At 47.3% G+C, this 23,562-nt stretch overlaps 1 protein-coding gene across 4 annotated transcripts in view; it reads left to right on the top strand.

The window, feature by feature from the left end:
- The window catches only part of ITIH5 (inter-alpha-trypsin inhibitor heavy chain 5), a 67,456-nt gene that overhangs the window by 12,731 nt on the left and 31,163 nt on the right, over nt 1-23,562 (top strand). For all 4 annotated transcript variants that reach the window (XM_045028934.1, XM_045028944.1, XM_045028952.1 and 1 more), the window contains 4 exons: nt 1,466-1,573; nt 2,183-2,433; nt 8,970-9,139; nt 13,960-14,076. In XM_045028934.1, the coding sequence (XP_044884869.1) occupies nt 1,466-1,573; nt 2,183-2,433; nt 8,970-9,139; nt 13,960-14,076 (646 nt within the window). The remainder of the gene's footprint in view (nt 1-1,465; nt 1,574-2,182; nt 2,434-8,969; nt 9,140-13,959; nt 14,077-23,562) is intronic.

Genomic DNA, 23,562 nt, shown 5'->3' with positions numbered 1-23,562 from the left:
ATCTTATTACCCTGTAAAATTACCTTCCATCCTGATTTTACCGAGGTGCTTCTTTTACTTTTTTCTTTATAATAAAGTTCTGTTTTTAAGAACCTGATTGGTTTTTAGTGTCCTAAAAACCCAAGGGTCTGGTCTGTGTTCACCTTGTTTACCTATTTGGTTGGTAGATTATTCTCAAACCTCCCTAGGAAAGGGGGTGAAGGGGCTTGGGGGAATATTTTGGGGAAACAGGAATTCCAAGTGTTCCTTTTCCTGAATCTTTGTCTCAATCACTTGGTGGTGGCAGCAATACTGTCCAAGGACAAGGAATTTGTGCCTTGGGGAAGTTTTTAACCTAAGCTGGTGGAATATAAGCTTAGGAGGTCTTTCATGAGGGTCCCCACATCTGTACCCCAGAGTTCACAGTGGGCGGGAACCCTGACAGAATCATTTCATTCGATCTGTAATTTGAAGCCTTTAAATCATGATCTGAGGACTTCAGTAGCTCAGCCAGAGGTAGGGGTCTGTTACAGGAGTGGCTGAGTGAGGTTCTGTGGCCTGCAATGTGCTGGAGGTCAGACCAGATGATCATGATGGTCCCTTCTGACCTTAGTCATATCAGATTGGCGGGCCATGATCGATCCAGTGGGGGTTGATTTATCTCATCTAGTATAGATGCGATAAATCAACCGCTGAGTGCTCTTCCGTTGACTCTGGTACTCCACTAGAACGAGGAGCCCAAGCAGAGTCGACGGGAGAGCGTCAACTGTTGACTTACCACAGTGAAAACACCACAGTAAGTAGATCTAAGTACGTCAACTTCAGGTACATTATTCACGTAGCTGAAGTTGCGTTTCTTAGCTCGACCCTGCATGGGAGTGTAGACAAACCCTATGAGACAGAAGTCTGTTTGCAAGCAATAGCAACACAGAGATTGATACACATTGATACAAAGGTAGGATTTGTTGCCATGAATAAAATGCTGGAGGTAGGTGTCCCTTGTAAATAGCTTTGTCCCCCGCTTTCCCTACTGTTGTCCTTTATTCACTTGGAATTACATGCTGAGCTGCAGAAAAGGGGATAGTAACTGAGGTTTGGGGACTACCCAGACGAGTAAGGGGTTCTATCACTGCCTCCTTTGTAACTTTGGGTGCCATTGTGCTATGCTGCTACAGCCTACAAGCGTAAAGGTCTTGACCCTGGTTTCCACCACCCTAGTTACTCGTTGCAGGGTGATTTCAGCTACCCCTTCTGGACTCGTGTTCATCTGCTGTTGCTGCCTTTGACAACTGGAGTCCCTCTGCCCTGGGCTGGCAGCTGCTGGGTGGGATTCTCTGAGGCCATAACCCACAGACCACTTGGCCTTTTAGCCTATGCCCAGCACAGAAACATGCCCAAGTATTGTCGCTGCGCTAGGACGAGCCCCACATCCGGATTTGTCTCCATGACTGTGGATCTGTAAGGCTGACGTCTCTTAATCCAACAGGAGCATCGGAGACAGGATTTACCACGGGGAAGTCACTGCGAAAGAAAAGAGAACCAGCAGTCAGGACAAAGAGAGGGATAATAAACATTCTGGTCCCACAGATGGCGGGTGAGTATTGTTTCCTCTGGCTGTCATTTTGGGCAGAGTTCCGATGTTACTTCTTTATAACATTAAAAGGTATTTCCTTTCTTTCTACTGTGTGGCCTTTTTATTTCTCTGTGATAGGGCCTGAGATATATCTAGTCTAACATAGGGACTTATACAGCCCCCACTACCATCGGCGCAGAACATCTCACAACACCCCTGGGAGGCAGCACTGTGCTGTTATTCCCATTTTACAGATGAGGCATAAGTGACTTGCCAAAGGTCACATAGGAAGTCTGTGGCAGAGCAGGGAATTGCCATGGGGTCTCATGAGTCCCAGCCTAGTTTTCTAATCACTGGACCACCCTTATTCTCCCTCTCTCTCTGCTCTGAACTTCATTCCTTTTTATGCATCTGTCATACTCCTACCCAAGCCTTTTAAAATCTCTCCTCCTCTGCAAGCCTCCTGTTTATGTACCCCTGAGTATTTCTGTTGCCTGTCTTTGCATCCTCATTTAATGGGGAACACTAGCTGCTGACACAAGGGACCCAGCCCCAGGAAACCATTAACTTCAGGGTGTGGCTCATGATGTAAAAACAGCATGTGAAGGTCTCTTTGAATTTCCCTTGCAGGGAGAATGGAGTAGAGACTTTCAAAGCCTCTGGCACTATTCCACGCAAGACCCAGGCCATCTTCACGCTGCATTACGAAGAGCTCTTGCAAAGGCGCCTGGGAAAATATGAGTATACTGTCAGCATCCGGCCCCAGCAGCTCGTGGGCAGGTTACGTGTGGAGGTGAACATCCTAGAGAACTCGGGCATCATTTCTCTGGAGGTGCTGCCGCTCCAAAACAGCAAGCAGAGGGGCATCAAGAAAGTCATAGGTGAATAGAGTGTGTGGCCTACAGCGGTGATTGTGTTGCCTCTTGTGAACTGGGCTGGGCCTGGTTAGTACATGTGTAATGCCGACAGACCCTGGTCGTCGGCAGCCGGGATCGAACCTGGGATCTAATGCGTGAGCCTCGTTTACTGTCTGAGCTAAAAGACACCTTTCTCTTAGCCAAGCGTAAAGGTCTTGACCCTTGACCAGGTTCATCAAGCTTTAGCTGGTCTAGTCACCACTAGAGGGAGACAGTGTACTACCCCAAGCTGGCAAGAGTTACACATGGATGGGATGGAAGATCTCCAGGGAAATCCCAGACTGATGGTGTAGATCAATAAACTACACTTTTCCCTCAGAATCGGCCATAAATCAGTGCCCCCGTGTTGCATTAGGTGACACTGAGCTGCGGAGGGAGCCACCTTTTGGTGGAGTCGTAAAACTGAGGCCTGGACCTTACACAACCATTGAAGACCATAGGGAACTTCTCACAAGGTAGGGAGTGGTCTGAACCCTGGTGGCCTGGCCATATGCCAGTGTGGGTTTTATATTTCAGTACCATTTCATTTAGAAACATTATTCCTTACTTCCCTGCTGAGCCACTGTGGTGCAGTGTGGTTGGCACAGTTCAGAGGTGGCTGCAGTTCAGTGCTAGGTAGCTGCTTTCTGCATTTTGACTCTCTAACTATCTGGCAGTCTCCATCCCCGATAGGGTGGGGATACAGTATAATAGCAATGACCATTAAGGATTTTTTGGAGCTATAATGGTGGGACTTCAGCCTGCCTTCAGAGAGGTCCCTGGTTTTTGTGGCTTTAAGCCGGCATATGCGTACGTGCAGGTCTAAACAGCTAAAGAAAACTTTGAATCCTATTGAAATTAGGGCGTGATGCAAAGCCCACTGAAGTCAATGGGAGTCTTTCAAATGACTTGGATGGGCTTTGAATCAGGCTTTGAATCAGATGCGACGTTCAGCATCTGAGAAGCCTCCTTCCTGGCTCCGGATCTCCTGGGAACTTGTGTTTCCATCCAAGTGGACCAAAGCAGACAGGAAATCCTGCCTTTCAGAACACAGGAAATTTCGGTCCTTTGCCAAAGCAGCAGAGAGCAGGTGCAATGCTGGGGGGTCTAGCATTGCCCCATACGCTGCTCAGAGCCTATTGTTTTTCTTCTGCAAATGGGCAGCATGGACCATAGGATGCTATGACTTTGCCTGGAAGCCACTGCACGGTAGCAAAAACCCCAGGCAAACATCAAGTGGGAGATGGCCTTGCACTAGGATATGAGCCTGAAGGATCATGGGTCTCAAACCCAGGTCTGGGGGTCCCCCAGACCACAGTCGCCTCCTGGCATCTCGCTGGTACCAGCAGGGAGCATGGGCTGGCGGCTCCTTGCTCACAAGAGGCACTGCCCACAAAGCTTCCAATTGGAGACGCCCGGCCTCTCTGATTGGCTCAGACTCACTACTTTAGCCAGAAGGAAGCACGGGAAGTTGTCTGAACAACTAGGTGAATCCCTGGCTGGCTTCTCCGTTGGACCGTTCTTGTTAGCCTGCTCCTAAACTGTTTTGTTCCTGATTTGTGCCTTCCTGTCCTGCTCCTGGTTCCTGCTCTCCTGCCTTATTCCAGATCCCTGCTCCTACACCCCTCTCTTGGCTACTGATTCTGGCTCTGCCTCTTGGCTTGATGCCTGCCTCTGGCTCTGACCCTTGGCTCAACCCCCAACTTTGTTTCTGTTGCTGATCTGAATCTTGCTCTGACCACTAGGTCTGACCATCTATGTCCCGGTCTGTGACAGTAGGGTCAGATCCTCAGCAGCTGTAAATCAATATGACTCTAGTGAATTCCGTGATTTATACTGTGTGAGGATCTGGCCTGAAACGTGTGAATATGGAATAAAACAAAAGCCTCAGTCCTATTCCTATCAAAGCTGAGGCCCGAGGATTGGGCCTGAATGCTGCTGTTGCCCAGTGACTTCAGTGAGCCTCGGATCAGGCTTTGGATCAGGCAAAGCATCTGCAGCCACTGTCGGTAGGGTAAAATGATAAAGGTTGTCAGTCCCCTTGATTTAGCTTAGCTGAGGTGAGGAAAAGATGTTTCCCCTTGGGGTCGTAGTTCATGGTGAGATGCATTTCTGGTGTTACGCTTTTCTCCAAAGCATCTGGCATTGATCAAGGCCAGAGACAGGATAACTGAGCAGACACACCCTTTGTCTGTTCCAGCATGCATGTTCCTGTATTTAAACCACACATGGAAAAACTCAGTATTGGAGCGGCCTATCCAAATGTGACTCTGCGAGCACCAAACGTTCTGTGCAACATAACAAGGGGTTTAAAACATTTAATAGAAAAGTTGGACCCATCCAGTTCTCTTGTTATAAAAGTCTTCTCTGGCCATTAAAGGCCTCTGTAAGTGAGATAGCACTTTCAACGTCATGACCAGAGGAGGGGACTGGAACCCAGGACTTCTGGATTTTATTCATACATCTGCTACTCACTCACTTTTGCGGTCTAGATTGTCACCCTTATTCATGTTGAGTGGTGCCTCACTCCTCCAGTGGCAATATTGAAACCAGGAAGGTTACCTCAGGGATGAGGTGCTGCTCAGTGTAAAGAGGGGGCAATCTGGCCCTTTCTAAACTTGAGCAAGTCATGTAGGGTCTGCTTGGCTGTCCCCATCTGTAAAACAGCTACAATGAAGCCTACAGTATTTCTCGCATAGGTGTTGATTAACATTTAAAAAGTGCTTGGAGAGCCTTGAAATGAAAGGCCGAATTAGCGGAATAAATGAGAATGAGAGTAACATTTTCAGAAGCACACAAGTCCCGTTTTCCAAAGTGACTTAGGCTTCCAAGTCATTTAGGTGCTTTCTGAACGTTTTGCCCTGAAACACAGGGGTTCCCGATTTATTCTCAGTGATTCAAACAGCCGGAGCTTGCAAATCAAAGAGAAGCTTCTACCTTCCCGCCACCAAATGCTGACCCTGAAGATTTAGCAGGGGGTATGAAATCAAGCTGGGTTCCTTCTGCCGCTGTAACCATGACCAGAAATATCTGAACCCCACCAGCAATGTCTGGGCATTGAATGTTGGTGAGGGAATGTTGGTGCTGTAGTGATTGGCACTATGAACATGAACGAAATGAATGAACATTTTCCAGATGGATCTAGCAATCAAAACGTATCTGGCCATCACCCAGTCAGGGATTAGCCTCAGACATCTCTGAAGTGCCGAATGCATCTTCAGGATGCATTCGGAAGAGTCAGATTCCTGTCACCTGGCTAGATGTGCACTGGCTCTGCGGATCCAGCCGTAACAAGATCCTGGTGTGTCCATAAAACACTTAAAGCAGGATGTACATGGGATTTAAAGGCATGCAGAGAGGAGGTGCTCTCTGCTGAGGAAGGACAGGAGTCCCCATTCTCACATTTGTGAAGTAGCACAACAGTCTTTGTTGTTGCAGTGGCAATGGCGAATGTTGTATTTCTGGCTAGGGATCTGAGCCACAAAGGTCAGACGCAGCTCCAGACTTCTCCATGGTTTGATACAGGGCTTAGGTTTGGTTTGTTATAAAGATAGAGGCCGCGTGGGGGTTCTGATTAGGTTTCCTCTCTGACTGACAACGCTAAGCCAGGTCTCTCTAGCGTGTTTCCTTTGTAAGCAGGCTCACAGACATACAAACCAGCTGGGTTTATGTTTTTTTCCAAAAGGAAGCCAGAGGGCACATAAGTTTGGGGAAATGATTTCCTGAGCTAGGCAGGTGTCTGCTCCCTTTCTGCCACTGTACCACAGATAAAACAGCGCGGAGGAAGCTGAGGCCAGGAATTCCCGCTCTTTCAGATGACCTCAAAACATAGCCACTTTCCACATGATGTCTAAGCCCAGAATTCCCTATTCCTTCTGCTGAGGCCCCATCTAATCCACACCTGGCACCCTTCTCTCCCTATGAAGCAGTTTGGTGAGAACGTTTTGCCTGTTGTGTTCTGTAACCCCACATTCCCAGGTAAAACCAGCCCCTGTGGTAGTTACCTCTGTTTCCTTTCTGTTTTACAGCTGGTGCTCAAAACCCCGAACTGCAGGGAGCTTTTGCTTTACTCCTCTCTCCTTCCACCTTCCTAGATGCTCCCATTTTAAAGCTCAGGATGAGCTCTGGGTTGGAGCTCTGTATCTGGACTCTCCCAAGCTCTGACCAAGTTTGAATTTGGCTTCACCTCTACACTTCATTGCTCGGGTACTTCACTCTGTAACATCAAATGAAGACAGATGTTAAAGGGTCAATTTTAGCAGGGGCGGTTTTGCTTTTGTCAGCCCGATTTGCACTGACAGTTGAATTCTAACAATTTGCCTTCGTGCCTAGCTCATTGTGGGCATGAATCAGGCAGGTGGGAGCTCAAGCACTTGGATCTTGCAAGCCATTCATTCTGCAGGTCAAATTAGACCAGGGGTTCTCAAACTGGGGGTCACGACCCCTCAGGGGGTTGCGAGGTTATTACATGGGGGGGTTGTGAGCTTTCAGCCTCCACCCCCAAAGTCTGCTTCACCTCCAGCATTTATAATAATGTTAAATATAAAAAAGTGTTTTTAATTTATAAGGGGGGTTGCACTCAGAGGCTTGCTGCGGGAAAGGGGTCAGCGGTATGAAAGTTTGAGAAGCACTGAATTAGACCTATGAAAAGGGAGGTCCGAGCCCTTTTGGATGTTTACCCCTAAATATAACCTCAGACTTTCCCCTCTAGGTCACTAGTTCAAATGGAGGCCAGGGTAGTAAGGAGCAGGCAGTATTTGCTATATGTCCATTTTATTTGTCATGTCTCCACATCACAACGGGCACCAGCTAGTTTGTTGGAGAGCTCAGTGGAAAGGACAAAGATTGACTGGGCAGAGTCTGAGCCACTTCCTCGACCATTCCTGCTCCTGTTGGTGACTCTCTAGGTGACCTTGGCAAAGTCACCTAACCCCTCTCTCCAGGCCTCTCGTGTGCGTCATGATCTGTACAATGAGGAGAACACTTACCCACCTTTGTGAAGTGCTTTGAGATGACGAATGGTGCTGGGTAATTGCAAAGCCGTACCTAGCGCTTCTTGATCTCAAAGCACTTTACAAAAGAGATTAGGTGTCATGATCCTCGGGTAACAGATGGGGAAAGTGAGGCACAGAGAGGCTACCTGACTTGCCCAATGGCAGACAGGAAGTTCATGGCTAGGCTGGAGGTAGAATCCATATCCCTAGATTCACCAAGTGGAGTACTTACCTGTGTCCAGGTATGAGCTGCCTGAAATTTCTGTTTGAGGGAAGCGCGTAGGGGAAGCTTGCATAGCCATTGCCTGTGATATATGATGAGGATCAAGAGAGTGCTTCCATTTCCAGTGTGATCTGGAGCATTTTACTAGCACTGAAGTAGGAGTAGAGAGGTCACCTCTGTATTTGGCACTGGTATGACCACTGCTGGAATCCTGTGTCCAGTTCTGGTGCCCACAATCGGCACCAGACAAATTGCAAAGGGATCAGGGGAAAGCCATGAGAATGATTAAAGGATTAGAAGACATACCTTATAGTGATAGACTCAAAGAGCTCAATTTCTTTAGCTTAACAAAGAGATGATGACTTGATTACAGTCCATGAAGAATTTATGTGGGGAACAAATATTTGATAATGGGATCTTTAATCCAGCGGAGAAAGATGTAGCATGATCCAATGGCTGGAAGTTAGAGCTAGACAAATTCAGACTGGAAATAAGGTGTAAATTTGTAACAGTGAGAGTAATTACCCATTGGAGCAATTTATTCAGGGTCGTGGTGGATGCTCCATCACTGACAATTTTTAAATCAAGATTGGATGTTTTTCTAAAAGATCTGCTCTGGGAATTATTTCAGGGAAGTTCTCTGGCCTGCGTTCTACAGGAGGTCAGACTAGATGATCACAGTGGTCCCTTCTGGCCGTGTAATCTATGAAATACATCAGCCTACCTGGCAATGCAATTTCACTAATTGCTAGGGCTGCCTGTCAAACTCTGATAAAACCCAGGGAGGCGAAGGTGAAGCTCTCCAGGTAAATCAGAAAATGCAAATGTTCTTTTAACACAGTGTTATGAATTCTGGACAGTTTCCGCATGTTGTCAGTTAACCAAGATCTTTGACGAGAGAAAAGATGGATGAAAAGAAGTGCCAATCCCAGCACATCTAGTACGCTGTATCTGAGGAGTGTATGTTACTCTAGTCAATTCATCACATTACAGAGCAGCCTTATAAGTCAAATGGAATCAACATTGAAATAAAATCCAATAGAAGAGATATTGATTTATGACTCCTCTTGCAGTCTTCTGGAGCTGGAGAAATCCAGAGTGTACGTAGCACCAAACAGTCAAAGTCACGACTCTGGGTAATTCTTTTATAAACCCATTAAGACTAATTGTTAAATAGTTTTAACACTTCCTCATTTGCATCATAGTGTCCTGACTAATTCCCCATATGCTGTGCTGCGCCATGGTGAATCTGTCCGACATAAATAGAAAAGCTGTAATATCGCTGGTTGTGTTTTCCCTACCAGATGACATCTCCCCACCTCCATCTACCGTGATCGGCCAGACGAAAACGTTAGCCAAAGTGACCTTCAGTCCCAGTGTTGTTCAACAAACCCAGATTGCCCGCAATGGCATTCTGGGGGATTTTATCGTTCGATATGATGTCAACAGGGAGCTGAGTGTCGGGGATGTGCAGGTACAGTACACATGCCTCACCTTCCTTGTGCTATTGACTATGCCAGAGGTAGCTGAACAGTGTTGGATGCCTGTGTTCCATAACAAATATTCCCCAATTGAGGGTCATTTCTGCAGCTTGTAGGAGCCTAACGGCCACATGTAAGTGGTGTAACATTGACCAGATTGCAACCACCCTTGTACTGCCAACCCCACCGATGATTAATTACTCCTTCCCCAAAAAATCACAAGACTGGTTTAAAAATCATGAGATTATATCTTTTAAATAACAAATGTTGGGTTCTCTTTTGTTGCCTTTTGGATTCCCAGCCTCTAGGGTGTTCTTGCTTGCAGGCTAGAAGCTTACTTTTTTCAAAAGACATGAAAGCTGAGATTCGAATGCAGTCTGATTCTGGCAGATGAGCCTTTAAGAAACAACCACTATTAGGAGACTTCTGATCCAATCCTCAGAGCCAGCAACACTGACACTCCTTATCTTGAATGTGACTCAGGGTAGTCAACTAGTCCCTGTATGTGTATCCAAAGGTAATAACAAAATGTTTTTTAAGTACACCAGAAGCAGGAAGCCTGCTAAACAACCAGTGGGACCCCTTGACGATCGAAATACAAAAGGAGCGCTTAAAGACGATAAAGTCATTGCAGAGAAACTAAATGGATTCTTTGCTTCAGTCTTCACGGCTGAGGATGTTAGGGAGATTCCCAAACCTGAGCTGGCTTTTGTAGGTGACAAATCTGAGGAACTGTCACAGATTGAAGTGTCACTAGAGGAGGTTTTGGAATTAATTGATAAACTCAACATTAACAAGTCACCGGGACCAGATGGCATTCACCCAAGAGTTCTGAAAGAACTCAAATGTGAAGTTGCGGAACTATTAACTAAGGTTTATAACCTGTTCTTTAAATCGGCTTCGATACCCAATGACTGGAAGTTAGCTAATGTAACGCCAATATTTAAAAAGGGCTCTAGGGGTGATCCTGGCAATTACAGACCGGTAAGTCTAACGTCGGTACCGGGCAAATTAGTCGAAACAATAGTTAAGAATAAAATTGTCAGACACATAGAAAAACATAAACTGTTGAGCAATAGTCAACATGGTTTCTGTAAAGGGAAATCGTGTCTTACTAATCTATTAGAGTTCTTTGAAGGGGTCAACAAACGTGGACAAGGGGGATCCGGTGGACATAGTGTACTTAGATTTCCAGAAAGCCTTTGACAAGGTCCCTCACCAAAGGCTCTTACGTAAATTAAGCTGTCATGGGATAAAAGGGAAGGTCCTTTCATGGATTGAGAACTGGTTAAAGGACAGGGAACAAAGGATAGGAATCAATGGTAAATTCTCAGAATGGAGAGGGGTAACTAGTGGTGTTCCCCAAGGGTCAGTCCTAGGACCAATCCTAATCAATTTATTCATAAATGATCTGGAGAAAGGGGTAAACAGTGAGGTGGCAAAGTTTGCAGATGATACTAAACTACTCAAGATAGTTAAGACCAAAGCAGATTGTGAAGAACTTCAAAAAGATCTCACAAAACTAAGTGATTGGGCAACAAAATGGCAAATGAAATTTAATGTGGATAAATGTAAAGTAATGCACATTGGAAAAAATAACCCCAACTATACATACAACATGATGGGGGCTAATTTAGCTACAACGAGTCAGGAAAAAGATCTTGGAGTCATCGTGGATAGTTCTCTGAAGATGTCCATGCAGTGTGCAGAGGCGGTCAAAAAAGCAAACAGGATGTTAGGAATCATTAAAAAGGGGATAGAGAATAAGACTGAGAATATATTATTGCCCTTATATAAATCCGTGGTACGCCCACATCTCGAATACTGTGTACAGATGTGGTCTCCTCACCTCAAAAAAGATATTCTAGCACTAGAAAAGGTTCAGAAAAGGGCAACTAAAATGATTAGGGGTTTGGAGAGGGTCCCATACGAGGAAAGATTAAAGAGGCTAGGACTCTTCAGCTTGGAAAAGAGAAGACTAAGGGGGGATATGATAGAGGTATATAAAATCATGAGTGATGTTGAGAAAGTGCATAAGGAAAAGTTATTTACTTATTCCCATAATACAAGAACTAGGGGTCACCAAATGAAATTAATAGGCAGCAGGTTTAAAACAAATAAAAGGAAGTTCTTCTTCATGCAGCACACAGTCAACTTGTGGAACTCCTTACCTGATGAGGTTGTGAAGGCTAAGACTATAACAATGTTTAAAAGAGAACTGGATAAATTCATGGTGGTTAAGTCCATAAATGGCTATTAGCTAGGATGGGTAAGAATGGTGTCCCTAGCCTCTGTTCGTCAGAGGATGGAGATGGATGGCAGGAGAGAGATCACTTGATCATTGCCTGTTAGGTTCACTCCCTCTGGGGCACCTGGCATTGGCCACTGTCGGTAGACAGATACTGGGCTAGATGGACCTTTGGTCTGACCCGGTACGGCCGTTCTTATGTTCTTATATGTTCTTATGATACTCCATCTTTAGCTGAGTAGCTTCCTTCCAGATCATTGTGTGCCTTTATAGTCTACCAGAGCCACACCTCTATAATCAAGATGAGGGCAGCCATTATAATGCTCACTGGACCACACGTTGGCTTCTCTTGTCACAGAGCATGTGTTCTTCATACACCACTGATATGCAACAGCAACACAAGGGCACTCTCACTACTACATAAAAACATCTGTCCGCACCGGGAACTAGTTAAATCCCACATGATAGATAACTAAAACTCAGAGCCCAAGCATGCCCGGTATCTTTTAGCGTTAAAGATTCACATGAAAGGGGACAATGGAAAAATTATATGTAAGAAAACAGTCAAATCAAAATCACCCAGCAGCTCTACCCGCATACCTAGCAATTTTTCACATAAGCCAAATTGCAGCTATTAGCAAATGACAGATTTAGTGAATGGGTCGCAGATAGCTATGGTTGCTGGCTCTAAACAGGCACAATATCTCTTTTAACTCCACCAGCTATTCACATAGGCTGAAAAATCACCCCTGTGTGAAGACCTACGTAAGTCCTATTTTGATGGCTTCAGTGGGGACGTGGCCAGCCACATGGCCTCTGCGCAATGTCTCAGCGCACGGGTGCACGTCAGACAAAGTTCAGTGTATGCATATTTTTAAATAGATTCACAGATTCCGAGGCCAGAAGGGACCATTGTGATCTCCTGCGTAACACAGGCCAGAGAACTGCCCCGAAAGAATTCCAAGAGCAGAGCTTTTAACAAAACATCCACTCTTGTTTTAAATATTGCCAGTGATGGAGAATCCACCACGACCCTGGGGAAATTGTTCCAGTGGTTAATTACCCTCACTGTCAAAAATATATGCCTCATTTCCATCTGAATTTCTCTAGCTTCAACTTCCAGTCATTGGATGGTGTTAGACCTTTCCCTGCTAGACTGAAGAGCCCATTATTGACTATTTATTCCTCGTGTTGGTACTCAGAGACTGTTAAGTCACCCTTTCAGCTTCCCTTTCTTAAGCTAAAGAGATGATGTTCCTGGAGTCTGCCACTACTAGGCCTCTTTCTAAGCCTTTAGTCATTTTCGTGGCTCTTCTCTGAACCCTTTCCAGCTTATCAACCTCCTCCTTGAATTATGGCAAGTGGTTCTGCACTGCCTATTATGAGGCAACTTGCTCCCACCTCTGCTTGAAATCCACGTCCAAGCCTTCATCCTCTTTCACCCAGACCAGAGGTTCCCAAACTTCAGTGATTTATATCCCATGTGTGACCCCTTCACAGGGGCAGGGGAGGGGAAGGGGGCCCTGGTACTCATGGGGGCCAGAGGCAGGGCAGGAGGGGTGCTTGGTACCCCCTGGGGCAGGGTGCTACTCACCAGCTGGCAGTTGAAGAAGCCTTCCTCTCTTGCAGCTGTCGGGTGGTTTTGGCTGCCAGGACCCAGCTCCCTGCCTGTCTTGCACCCACCTGCCCCGGGGAAGCAAATGGGGCCATGCTGAAGGGTTGGAGTTAGCAGGGAAGGCTGCTCCCTGTGAGTACCCGGGCCCCTGCCAGACACAGCCCACTCCTGACCTCGTCCCTTCAGCACAGCCCTGTCCACTTCCCCATGGCTTTTTCCAGCAGGGGAAGCAGACGCCCTGGACTTGCCCTGAAAGGCCAGGTTCAGGAGGGGGCTCTGCCCGGCAGGGGACTCAGCACTGCCGGCCTCCCCAGCAGAGGTGGGTAGCTGCCAGATGGGGGCTGCTGCAGCTGTGGCAACACGGGAGCAAGACACACAGGGAGTCTTGTCCCAGCTGCTGAGACCACCCACACAGCCCCGTCCGCTTCTCCTGCCGTGCAGAGCTGCCTGCTGCCCCTGGCCCTTGAGTCCGGCCCATTCTCAAACAACTCCGTTTGTTTAGGAGCCAGTCCAAACCCGCCTGCCTTGTCTTTAAACCCTGCCTGGCCTTGCCCTCAGTTGTATCCACCATTTCCTGCTTCCTTTAGCCCTACCTTGTCCTCTTTGTGGCTCCTGCCAACTGGAACAGCCTTCCTGTCTCCCTCCATGCCACTGACTCCTCTAAAATCTCAGCTGAAAATCTCTCTTCCCCATTCAGCCAGAACCACTTAATTCTTTTCTGCCTCCGCTCTGATTCCCCACTGCACCATGCAGCAGCGTCTAGCTCTGCTCAGCATTTGGGGACGTCCTTGGTACGAAAGACGCTATTCAGAATTAAGGACCAATCCTGCTCCCACTGGGGTGCGTGGCAAAACCGTTGACTTCACTGGGGGCAAAGGGGTCCTGGTGACGAGTGTGGTTGACAATATTGTGACCTGCCACGTGTCCTTGACTTTCTCCCCCTCCCTCAGATCCTGAACGGATACTTCGTGCATTACTTCGCCCCCAAGGATCTCCCGCCGCTGCCGAAGAACGTTGTGTTCGTGCTGGACAGCAGTGCCTCCATGGTGGGAACAAAGCTCAGACAGGTGAGCCAGGGGACGCTATGCGATGCAGAGTGGTTGGCTGTGACGTTACCATGACGACCACTTAGGCGGGTAGCCTGGCCACCAGCACTACAGGGAAATTACATGGGAAGCCCCCGGCACCAGGAGGCCCTTGAGACATCTCAGCATTTGGAAGGAAGAGGAAGAGGATGGAGAGATTACAGAGCTGGGCTCATGCAAACCCTGAGCAAAATCCAGGCCTCACTGAAGCAGTGGCAGATTAACTCATGGGCCCATGGGGCCTGTGCCCAGGGGCCCCAGACAATTTGGGGGCCCCCGTAGGAGTGCCAGAACCTGTATAGAAGTGGGGGGATCATCGCTGCTAGACCATAGCCCCACCCCCTGCTCGTCCTCTTGCCCCTGGAGCTAAACTGTGGTAGGGTGAGCATATTTCCTACAGGGAAAAGGGGACACCATGCAGGGCTTGCCTGAGCCCCACTCCCCCCACCCTACAGAGCTGGCCTGAGCTGCTCACCTGAGCCCTCCACTTCTCCCACACAGGGCTGGCCTGAGCCCCACTCCACCTGCCCTGAGTTGGGGGCTGGGGTGCCCGAGAGCAGCCCCTGGCCCATGTCCCCGCCCCCCTGAGGCATACTACCCAGGGTAGGTGGAGGGTGTGGGGCTCACCGGGCAGCTCTTGCCACTGCTTGACTCCGGCTTCCAGTCTGGCAAGGGGGCAAGGCCTTGGGGGGAAGGGTAGGAACAGGGGGTGGGGCTGCATGGTGAGAGGAATGTGGGGGGTCCCAAATGTTCTTTGTGCCCAGGGCCACAATAAATCTTAATCTGCCTCTGCACTGAAGTCAATGACAAATCTCCTATTGACTTCAATAGGGCCCGGATTTCACGTCAGTCTCTGAGAGCTGAGTGCTGCTCCCACAGCTGCCAAGTGGCAGCAGCAGCCAGAAAGAGAGGGTGAATGGGGAAAAAACAGGGGAAGCCTAGAATCTAGGACACAGCTTGATCTGTAGGATCACGACCCTCCCAAATAGCTGTCGCCTTTCCCCTCATCTCGTCTCCTCCCCTTCTAGGCGAGGATTAGACAGAGAGGCCAGCGCTGCTGAAAGCCCCCTGGCCTGTCCGGTAAATGGAGCGCCTGCACCTTTACCTAGCACAGGTTTAACCATGCCCCATCAGGCAATGACACCCATCATTTCCAGACAGGCTAAAATGCCGCTGTGGGGGATCTGCACAAGGGCGGAAGCTGGTGCGAATCTGCAGGGGCAGTGCTGGGTTGGAGGCACGTCCAATGTGGCTTGGGGTTGGAACATATAATTAAGATGGGTGAGTGACATATCAGCCCAGCGCACTTCCTTCTCAGGTTCCCTGGCTAGCTCCGCTGACTGCTGATGAGATGTCTGGGAACAGCCCAGAGCCGTCTTCAGGAGTTAATTTATTTGGCTGCCAACACTGGCACTAACTTAGCAGATGTAAACCTAGTCTTGAGAGTTTGAACCAAGATATTTATACAAAACCTTAACTTAGGGTGACCAGACAGCAAATGTGAAAAATCGGGACAGGGGGTGAGGGGTAATAGAAGCCTATATAAGAAAAAGACCCAAAAATCGGGACTGTCCCTGTAAAATCGGGACATCAGGTCACCCTACCTTAACTACATGCAGCCCTTGAAAAAAGGCAGATCTGTACTAGCATGTGCCCCTGAAACCTCTATGGTTCCAAAATTCCACGTAACACTGGACTGTCACAGCATCTTGAATCAAGGATTTCACTGTAATGGCCCCTTCTCCCTGCCTCGCCGAGCCCTGATTACTAGAGAAGCGCTCATCGGTGAAACAGCTCCTGCTTGCTGCTTCTGTGGCGATCCAGAGAGGACTCCAGAATGACGCCATGGACCCTATGCTCTGGGCAGACTCGGAGTAGCTTTCTCCCCCCAGCCCGTGTATTTGTGTTTTAAATTCTGCTCTAACTAGGGGGCTGGGATTTGAGTCTGTTTAGTGCAAGGAGCTGGCTGGGTTTAGGAGCAGGTCTCCCAGGGTTAATCCCGGGCCATGCTGTTTGGAATAATAGCATGAACAAGAAATGCTAATGCCCCATAATCTTAGCCCTCGTCAGGAGGAAAATAAAACCCTTTAGTGGCAAAAGGTTAATCCTTCAATCCAAGACAATACTGGGGCAGTTCACACCGACTCTTGGCAGGCTGGTCATTCAGTGCCTTAATGCCCTGGCTCAGCATTACATTGCTTGCTAAACACTTTATCCCCCGTTTCCAGCAAGCGGGGCTGGTGGATGGGTTTTGGCTTTCTCCATTCAACGTAAGAGACAACCCAGACGTTTTTCAGCCAAACAACACAGCAGCAGAATTTCAGGGGTTTGTTAGCAAAGCTGCTTTCCCGGACACATGTAGTTGGGCCTGCACTCATTCAATAGCCCGTACGTCTTTAGTGTTCATTTAGTTAGCTCATGTGTTCATTTAGTTAGCTGCATGTTTGCCATACAAGCCCTGGGGGAGGAAATTCAATGTACTAAAAGGCACACTTGATTTTAGTTTTCAGGGGATGTGGTTAGATTTAGTTGAAGCTGTGGCTTCTAAAGGAAGATATAGGACAATTATATATGATATAAGCAAGTCTATTGTAAAATAGCTAATAGAGAGGCAGGGCCTGCCCAGGTACGCATGGACAAAGACAAATTGCTTATGGATAACTGGGTGTATGTCTGGTAAGTAAGTTAGTGCCAGTGTTGGTAGCCAAATAAATTACCCCACAATGACTGTTCTAGGCGTAGCGTGACCAGATGTCCCGATTTATAGGGACAGTCACAATATTTGGGGCTTTTTCTTAAATAGGCGCCTATTACCCCCCACCCTCATCCCAATTTTTCATACTTTCTGACTGGTCACCCTATCTGGGTGGGAGCAGGGGATGGGGGGAATTGACAGTTGTTACAATGTCTGTGACAGTGTGATTCCAGTATGGTAAGGAGCTTCCCTCTGCCTGAACTGGTCTACCATAATGCTCATTTTTAAACCACCTCCGGCTTTGTGTTCTCCAACTTGATAGTGTTGTCTTTAGCTCAACACCATAGACTATTTTGTAGTGGCATCAAAAACCACAGAGAGGAGGAAACACAATGTCATTCATGGCTAAAGACTCTGTCACCCAGCGAATAGACCTAGCAGGAATGATGCGCAACAGAGACCGATAGTAATTAACACATTCGAAACAAAAGGTCCTAATGGTTTTCTTATGGCTGCTGCCATCTTGGGTTGGTAAAAGCCATGTTAACAATATCGAGCTAATCAGCAACCAGGGTCAGCAGGCAGTAGCCTTTGCAACAATCCATTATTGATCAAGGCTGATAGTTACAAAGATGGCTGATAGTTACAAAGATGATTAAACGATAATCAGGTCCACTTAGCAAGAGAGGCATGTGCTAATGCATGCTGGAGTAGGGGAAAGGCCTCCTCTTGCTGTTCTATAGCAGAGTTCTCAAACTGTGGTTCATGGCATGTTTGGCAACGCACAGAGAGTTGGTAGGTCGCATGGGGCTGGCTTTCCTCATTTCCAGCTGCTGAATCCCATGAGAACATAGCTAAAAATACATTCAGTACTGTCTTTTCACGGGTGGCCCGAGACTCCTCCATCTGGGGAGGCTGGGCACGCCCAGACCATGGCTCTGCCCCGATGCCCACCTCCATGCGGCCTCCTCCTCTCGAAGCCCCACCCACACTCCTCCCCCAGCGGCCCAGTTGGCCGGCCGCTCACCACCTGGGCACACCTCCTCCCCCGGCCCCCATGAGGGCGGAGCAGGAATGGGCAGAGGCAGAGGGAGGGCGGGGCCTCGTGGGAAAGAGAACAAGTGAGAGCAGGGCCTCAGAGCAGAGCACAGGCGGCCAGTGAGCCCTTTTGGCCTCTTATACCTGCTACCCACGTGTCTTTTCCATGTTAGCAGCAGCTGTAGCTGCCATGAGGAAGTGATTGTGAATGGGAAGAATGCCGGTCAGGACGATCACAAATGAGAATGGGAGGCATCTGAGAGACAAACTTTATTCCAGCAGCAGACAAATGTAGGGCTGGAAAAGACCTCGAGAGATCACCTGGTCCAGCCACCTGTGCTGTACCAGGACCAGATATACCTAGAGCAATGGAGCAATAATACTCAGACTGTGGCTCATGAGCTGCAAGTGTCTCTTTAATGAGTCTCCTGTGGCGCTTTGCAGCACATGATAGTAAAACACTGTGTGATCTAATTATTAACTAGTCTAAGTTATTAAGTTATTTTACTATGTTATTAACCAAATGTTATCAAATTGCACTAAGTAATAAACCCTTATTTGCTGTGAGAATAATATATATATTTATATATAAACTAAATATTTCCCCATCATACTGTTTAAATATGAATAGTACTATCGTAAAAGAAACAATGGAATATTGATCGCTAATTTGGCTCCTGAACTGCTGAGGTCTGAGTGTTAGTGTTCTAAACCATCCCTGACAAGTGTTTGTCTAACTTATTCATAGAAAACCTCCAGTGATGGGGATTTTGCAACCTGACTTGGCAACTTATTCCAGTACTTAATCATTCCTTTTGTCAGAAAAAAAATGCCTAATATTGAACCTAAATCTCCCTTGCTGCAGATTAAGCTGATTGCTTCTTGTTTTAACCTTGCTGGATATGGAGAACAATTGATCTCAACCCCTGTAACAGGGTTGATTTATAACAACACTGCACAAGAGGATAGTGATTCATAATAATGTAGGGGGCTTGTGAAATCCTCTGCACTACATGGGAGTGGAATCCTGGCCTCATTGAAATCACTGCCCAAACTCCCACTGACTTCAGTGGGGCCAGGATTTCACCTCTGGTGGGCAGCTCTACAGGTGACCTCATGCTAATAGTCCAGTTGTGCGTAAGTTCTTTTTCTGCTCCTGTGCTCTTCGTTTCACTGTGTGCCAACTAGTCAGTTCCCCCCGTCTCTCTCTCTTTCCCAAGCATCACAGTCTTTGAAGAGACAGAACATATGGCTTCAAATCCATTTAGCGCCAGCAGCTTCTCAATGTTTCTGTGAAAGAAACATTTTTCTCCATTGTGACAGTCCAGCAGGGAGGCTAGGCCTCCATTGCTTCTTTCTGCTGTGGATCTAACAGCATTGGAACTTGGGTCAGACCCTCATGTCGTGTAAATCAGCTTTAGTGCTGCTATGATGCTTTACACCAGATGAGGATCTGGTCCTGTGTGTGTCACTCTCCCTACAACACTTGGCAGACAGGGCATTTGTGAGAGGCAAGAAATTCCAGAGTAGGATACATGATTATAAATACTTTACGCACTTGAGGTCTACTAGGTGGCTATTGTTGTTATGCTGGCAAGGAAAGTGCCTAAAGTGTTTTGTTCCTTCATTTGCAAGGCGAAATGATAGAACCTACTGCATGGAAGAGCTGTGTTAAGTATGAGTCTGAAGGAAATGGGGTCTATGCAATTCCAGCAAAGAATTGGGAAGCACTAGGTTTAGCATATGGGATCAGCTTGTACTAAGCTTAGGTCGACCTAAGTTACATCAGCATACAGTCGCTGCAGTAATTACATCGCTCATGTGTGTCTTCACTTGGCTCCTTGTGTCGGCGGTGCTCCTCCTCACTAGAAGCGCTCGTATCGATCGTACTGTCATTTTGGGGCATTGTGGGATGGCTCCTGAAAGTCAGTAACAGTCGATGTAAGCAACCCAGTGTCTACACTGACACTGCATCGACCTAACTGCATCGACATTGACTCTCCGTCTCTCGCGGAGGTGGAGTTATTAAGTCATTGTAGCGGGGCAGTTACGTTACCAGGAGAGAAATTTTAGTGTAGACATTTCCAGAGTTAGGTCAACGTAAGCTGCCTTGCGTCAACCTAACTGTGTAGAATCATAGAAACATAGAATATTAGAGTCAGAAGAGATCTCAGGAGGTATCTAGTCCAATCCCCTGCTCAAAGCAGGACCAACACCAACTAAATCATCCCAGCCAGGGCTTTGTCAAGACAGGCCTTAAAAACTTCTTAGGATGGAGATTCCACCACCTCCCTAGGTAACCCATTCCAGTGCTTCACCACCCTCATAGTGAAATAGTGTTTCCTAATATCCAACCTAGACCTCCCCCACTGCAACCTGCGACATTACTTCTTGTTCTGTCTTGTTCTATGTAGTGTAGGCCAAGTCTTAATGATTCAAAAGAAGGCAAAGACCTTCTCCCAAAGTACCTAGTCAGTTGTACAATGGTGTTTTTTCAAGGCTGGGATGGGTTGTATACCGGGTGCAATTCCCTTCTAACCCCAGCATGTAGTCACTGTGATCCGATTCCTCTACCTCTGCTGGCTGTGGGTGTTGTGGTAGTGAAGACTGAATTGAAAGCCCCATCTACACCTGCTGTAACAGAATCAGGGGATCCAATTATAACACTTTTTGTCCCCTGAGCTGGGTACAACATAGTTAGAAGTCGTAGTGTTGGTGAGGGCTGACCCTGTCCCCATAATTGGGTTAAATCCTTATATTGTCCAAGATTTTAGCTTAGTTCTGAGAACATGATGGGTTCCCATCCACACTGCAACTTCTAAGTGTGCTGTAACCAGGCTGGGAGACAACATAGCTGGATCCCCTGACTCAGTTACAATTGTAGCGTGGGCAGGGCTGAAATGTGACTAGCCCCATGCTGGTCATTTTTAAGATAATGTCAGTCACACAGTATTTCTGGATCTGTTTCCTTGGCAAAGCAGGTTTATCTGGCTCACCAGATTTTATTTTGATTGATGAAAAAGATTTCTCACCCCAAGCCAGCCCTTGAACACGGACACTTACACTAGGTACCCAGTGGGGCTCTTATTTCAAGATGCTGGAGTGTGGGCAAGATCATACTTAGAGGTACTATGAAGTCACCATATCTATACTCACACTCTTCAGCAATAGGACCCTAGAAACTTCTCTGGTTTGGACCTTTCATTTTTAATTTAGGGTCAAAGCCCTGAGTAAAGACATCGGGCAAAACTTCCACTGACTTTAATAATAGAAGTTTTACCTGTGTGAGGACCTCTGGCTTTGGCCCAGTAAAGATCCTTCTCCAAGCACTGACCAGGTATTAGCTGGAAGTACTCAAGCCACTCTGCTCATGCGTGCAAGCTGTATGCTCCTGCATGTAACAGGAGATGCTGGAATCCCCGATTTCACACCACGTTATAGCCAGGCATTTGGAAAAAAAGCTCAGAAGGATCAGACTAAACCATTCAGGGTGGTTTTAGTTCTTAAGTTTCAGTTCAGCTCTCTGACCAAACTTTTAGAAAGTCACGATTAGCTAAGAATGAGATCCCGGTTCCCAGGGATCAGGTCTTACTGGGTTTGCTAAGTGTTCTCCTTAGGTGGATTTGCTTTTGTCACCGGTCACGTTCTTAGAAAAGTCTGAGCACCTTGTATAAACATTTCTCTGCCTCTCCATGCCTCGGCGCCCAGCCCTCTTTTGAGTAGTTTCAGGATGATTCTATTGATTGTGTGGATTCTGAATGCCAGCAACCATCAGGACTGTTTGACACCTTCCCTGCCCCACACAAAGAAATTCCCTGTGTTGCTGAAGAACTGGCTGTAGGCTCTTTGGCCTGGTCTACACTGGGGGGGATCGATCTAAGTTACGCAACTTCAGCTATGTGAATAACGTAGCTGAAGTCGATGTACTTAGATCTACTTACTGTGGTGTCTTCACTACAGTGAGTCGACTGCTGCCACTCCCCCGTCGACTCTGCTTGCTCCTCTCACCGAGCTGGAGTACAGGGGTCGATGGGAGAGTGCTCGGGGATCAATTTATCGCGTTTAGACTAGACACGATAAATTGATCCCTGCTGGATCGATCGCTGCCCGCCGATCCAGCTGGTATAGGCTTTGAGCAGCTCCAAGACCTCAGCATACTGGGAGTCGGAGGCCAGATTCCAGCTCTCAGTGGGATCACTGCCCACCAATCCGGCCAGTCATGAAGTGCTAATCTGAATGGTGGCTGCTCTCCAGAAAACCCTACCTTAAACTGCCAAGGAGCCACTGAGCAAAATCCTAATTCTAATTGCAGTCATCCATGGTTTGCAAAGCTACTATGTGGACAGCTGCCAGCCTTTTTGGTTTTATCTGGAGATTTACAAATGTGTCTACCCAACCATGAACGTAGGATGAGCGTAAAGAAATTGTACACATGTGCCCAGCATAGAGTCTGTCACTACAGATGTCTCCCACTGCGGAACAGAGTATAATAGAATCACCTCCATCACTCCCATTTGATGAAAATATGGGTGAATAATTGGAAACATAGAATCTGCCAGTCTGGATCAAACCCAGCTAGTCCAGTGTCCTGTCTCTGACCATTACCAGCATGAGATACTTCAGAAGAAGATGCAAGAAACTCACACTAGGCAGAGGTGGGATAATGTGTCTTCCACAACATCCCAAAGCCCATAAAATTGAGGCTAAATCAGCCCAGCCACGGAAGTGAATGCAAGATCTGGACACCTCTGGAAATTCAACTCTCAGGACTGTTGGCAAAATCTCAGCTATATTGATGAAGGGGAGATGCTGCCTCTCATGTAGAGGCCAGACCATAGAGGGCTTTATATGTCAATGTTAACTCTTTGAATTGGGCTCAGAGTACATAGGAAGCAAGGCTAGTGCAAGTTTTGAAACCGAAATGCTATCAGGGCCTGACCCAAAGGCCAGTGAAGTCAATGTGTCAGTCTTTTCATAGATTCCAGCAAGCTTTGAATCAAGCCTCTAGTTAGTACATCATGAGATGGGATGAGCCCATGTACTACTGAAGTGATACTATCTTCTCTGCAAAATGAGTCTTTTATTGTGCAAAGTCTTTGCCACTCAGTACGCTTACACAAGACATCTTCAGGTCTTCTGAGCTCCGACCATGCCTAATACCTTATGAGCTAGAGCTATCATGGAATTGCTTCACTCATCACCCACATGCAGCTACCTCTGGTGTGGGTGGAAGGCGGCAGCTGTTTAACAGCAAGCAGCAGCACTTCATAACAAGTTTACAAGAGGTAGCGAAGAATATCGTCCCTGTAGCTTGGCTGAATGTGGGCAGGATATAATGCTCTATATTGCAATCTGCTTAGAAACATTCAGCACATTTGCAGGTGCATCTGGGGCTTGATCCAGAAGAGACATGGAACGTGTGTAAGGGAACAAGTAGGGGTGGAAATATGTGCTACCACACAGGCAAACCCACACATAGTCTACTAAGGATCGTTGCATCAGGCAGAGCAACCACGGGTGATGGCATCGCACCAGGCGTCGCTAACGAAGTTCCCAGATCTGGCTCAGTGGGATTTGCATGCTAAAATGGCTTGAAAAGTGCCGAAGAAATAAACATCATCTTTCCTGGGGCTGTCCTTGCTTTTCCATTCACATCTGTTTAAAATGTTTCTCGCTCTGTGGCTGGCAGTAAGCTCCCATATGCCAGCCAGCTAATGTGCTCATAGAAGCCAGCT

The sequence above is a fragment of the Mauremys mutica genome, chromosome 1 (genome assembly GCF_020497125.1).
Source record: "Mauremys mutica isolate MM-2020 ecotype Southern chromosome 1, ASM2049712v1, whole genome shotgun sequence".
Classification (NCBI taxonomy): domain Eukaryota; kingdom Metazoa; phylum Chordata; order Testudines; family Geoemydidae; genus Mauremys; species Mauremys mutica.
The sequence above is the reverse complement of the archived record's forward strand: the minus strand, read 5'-3'. Positions and strand labels throughout refer to the sequence as shown.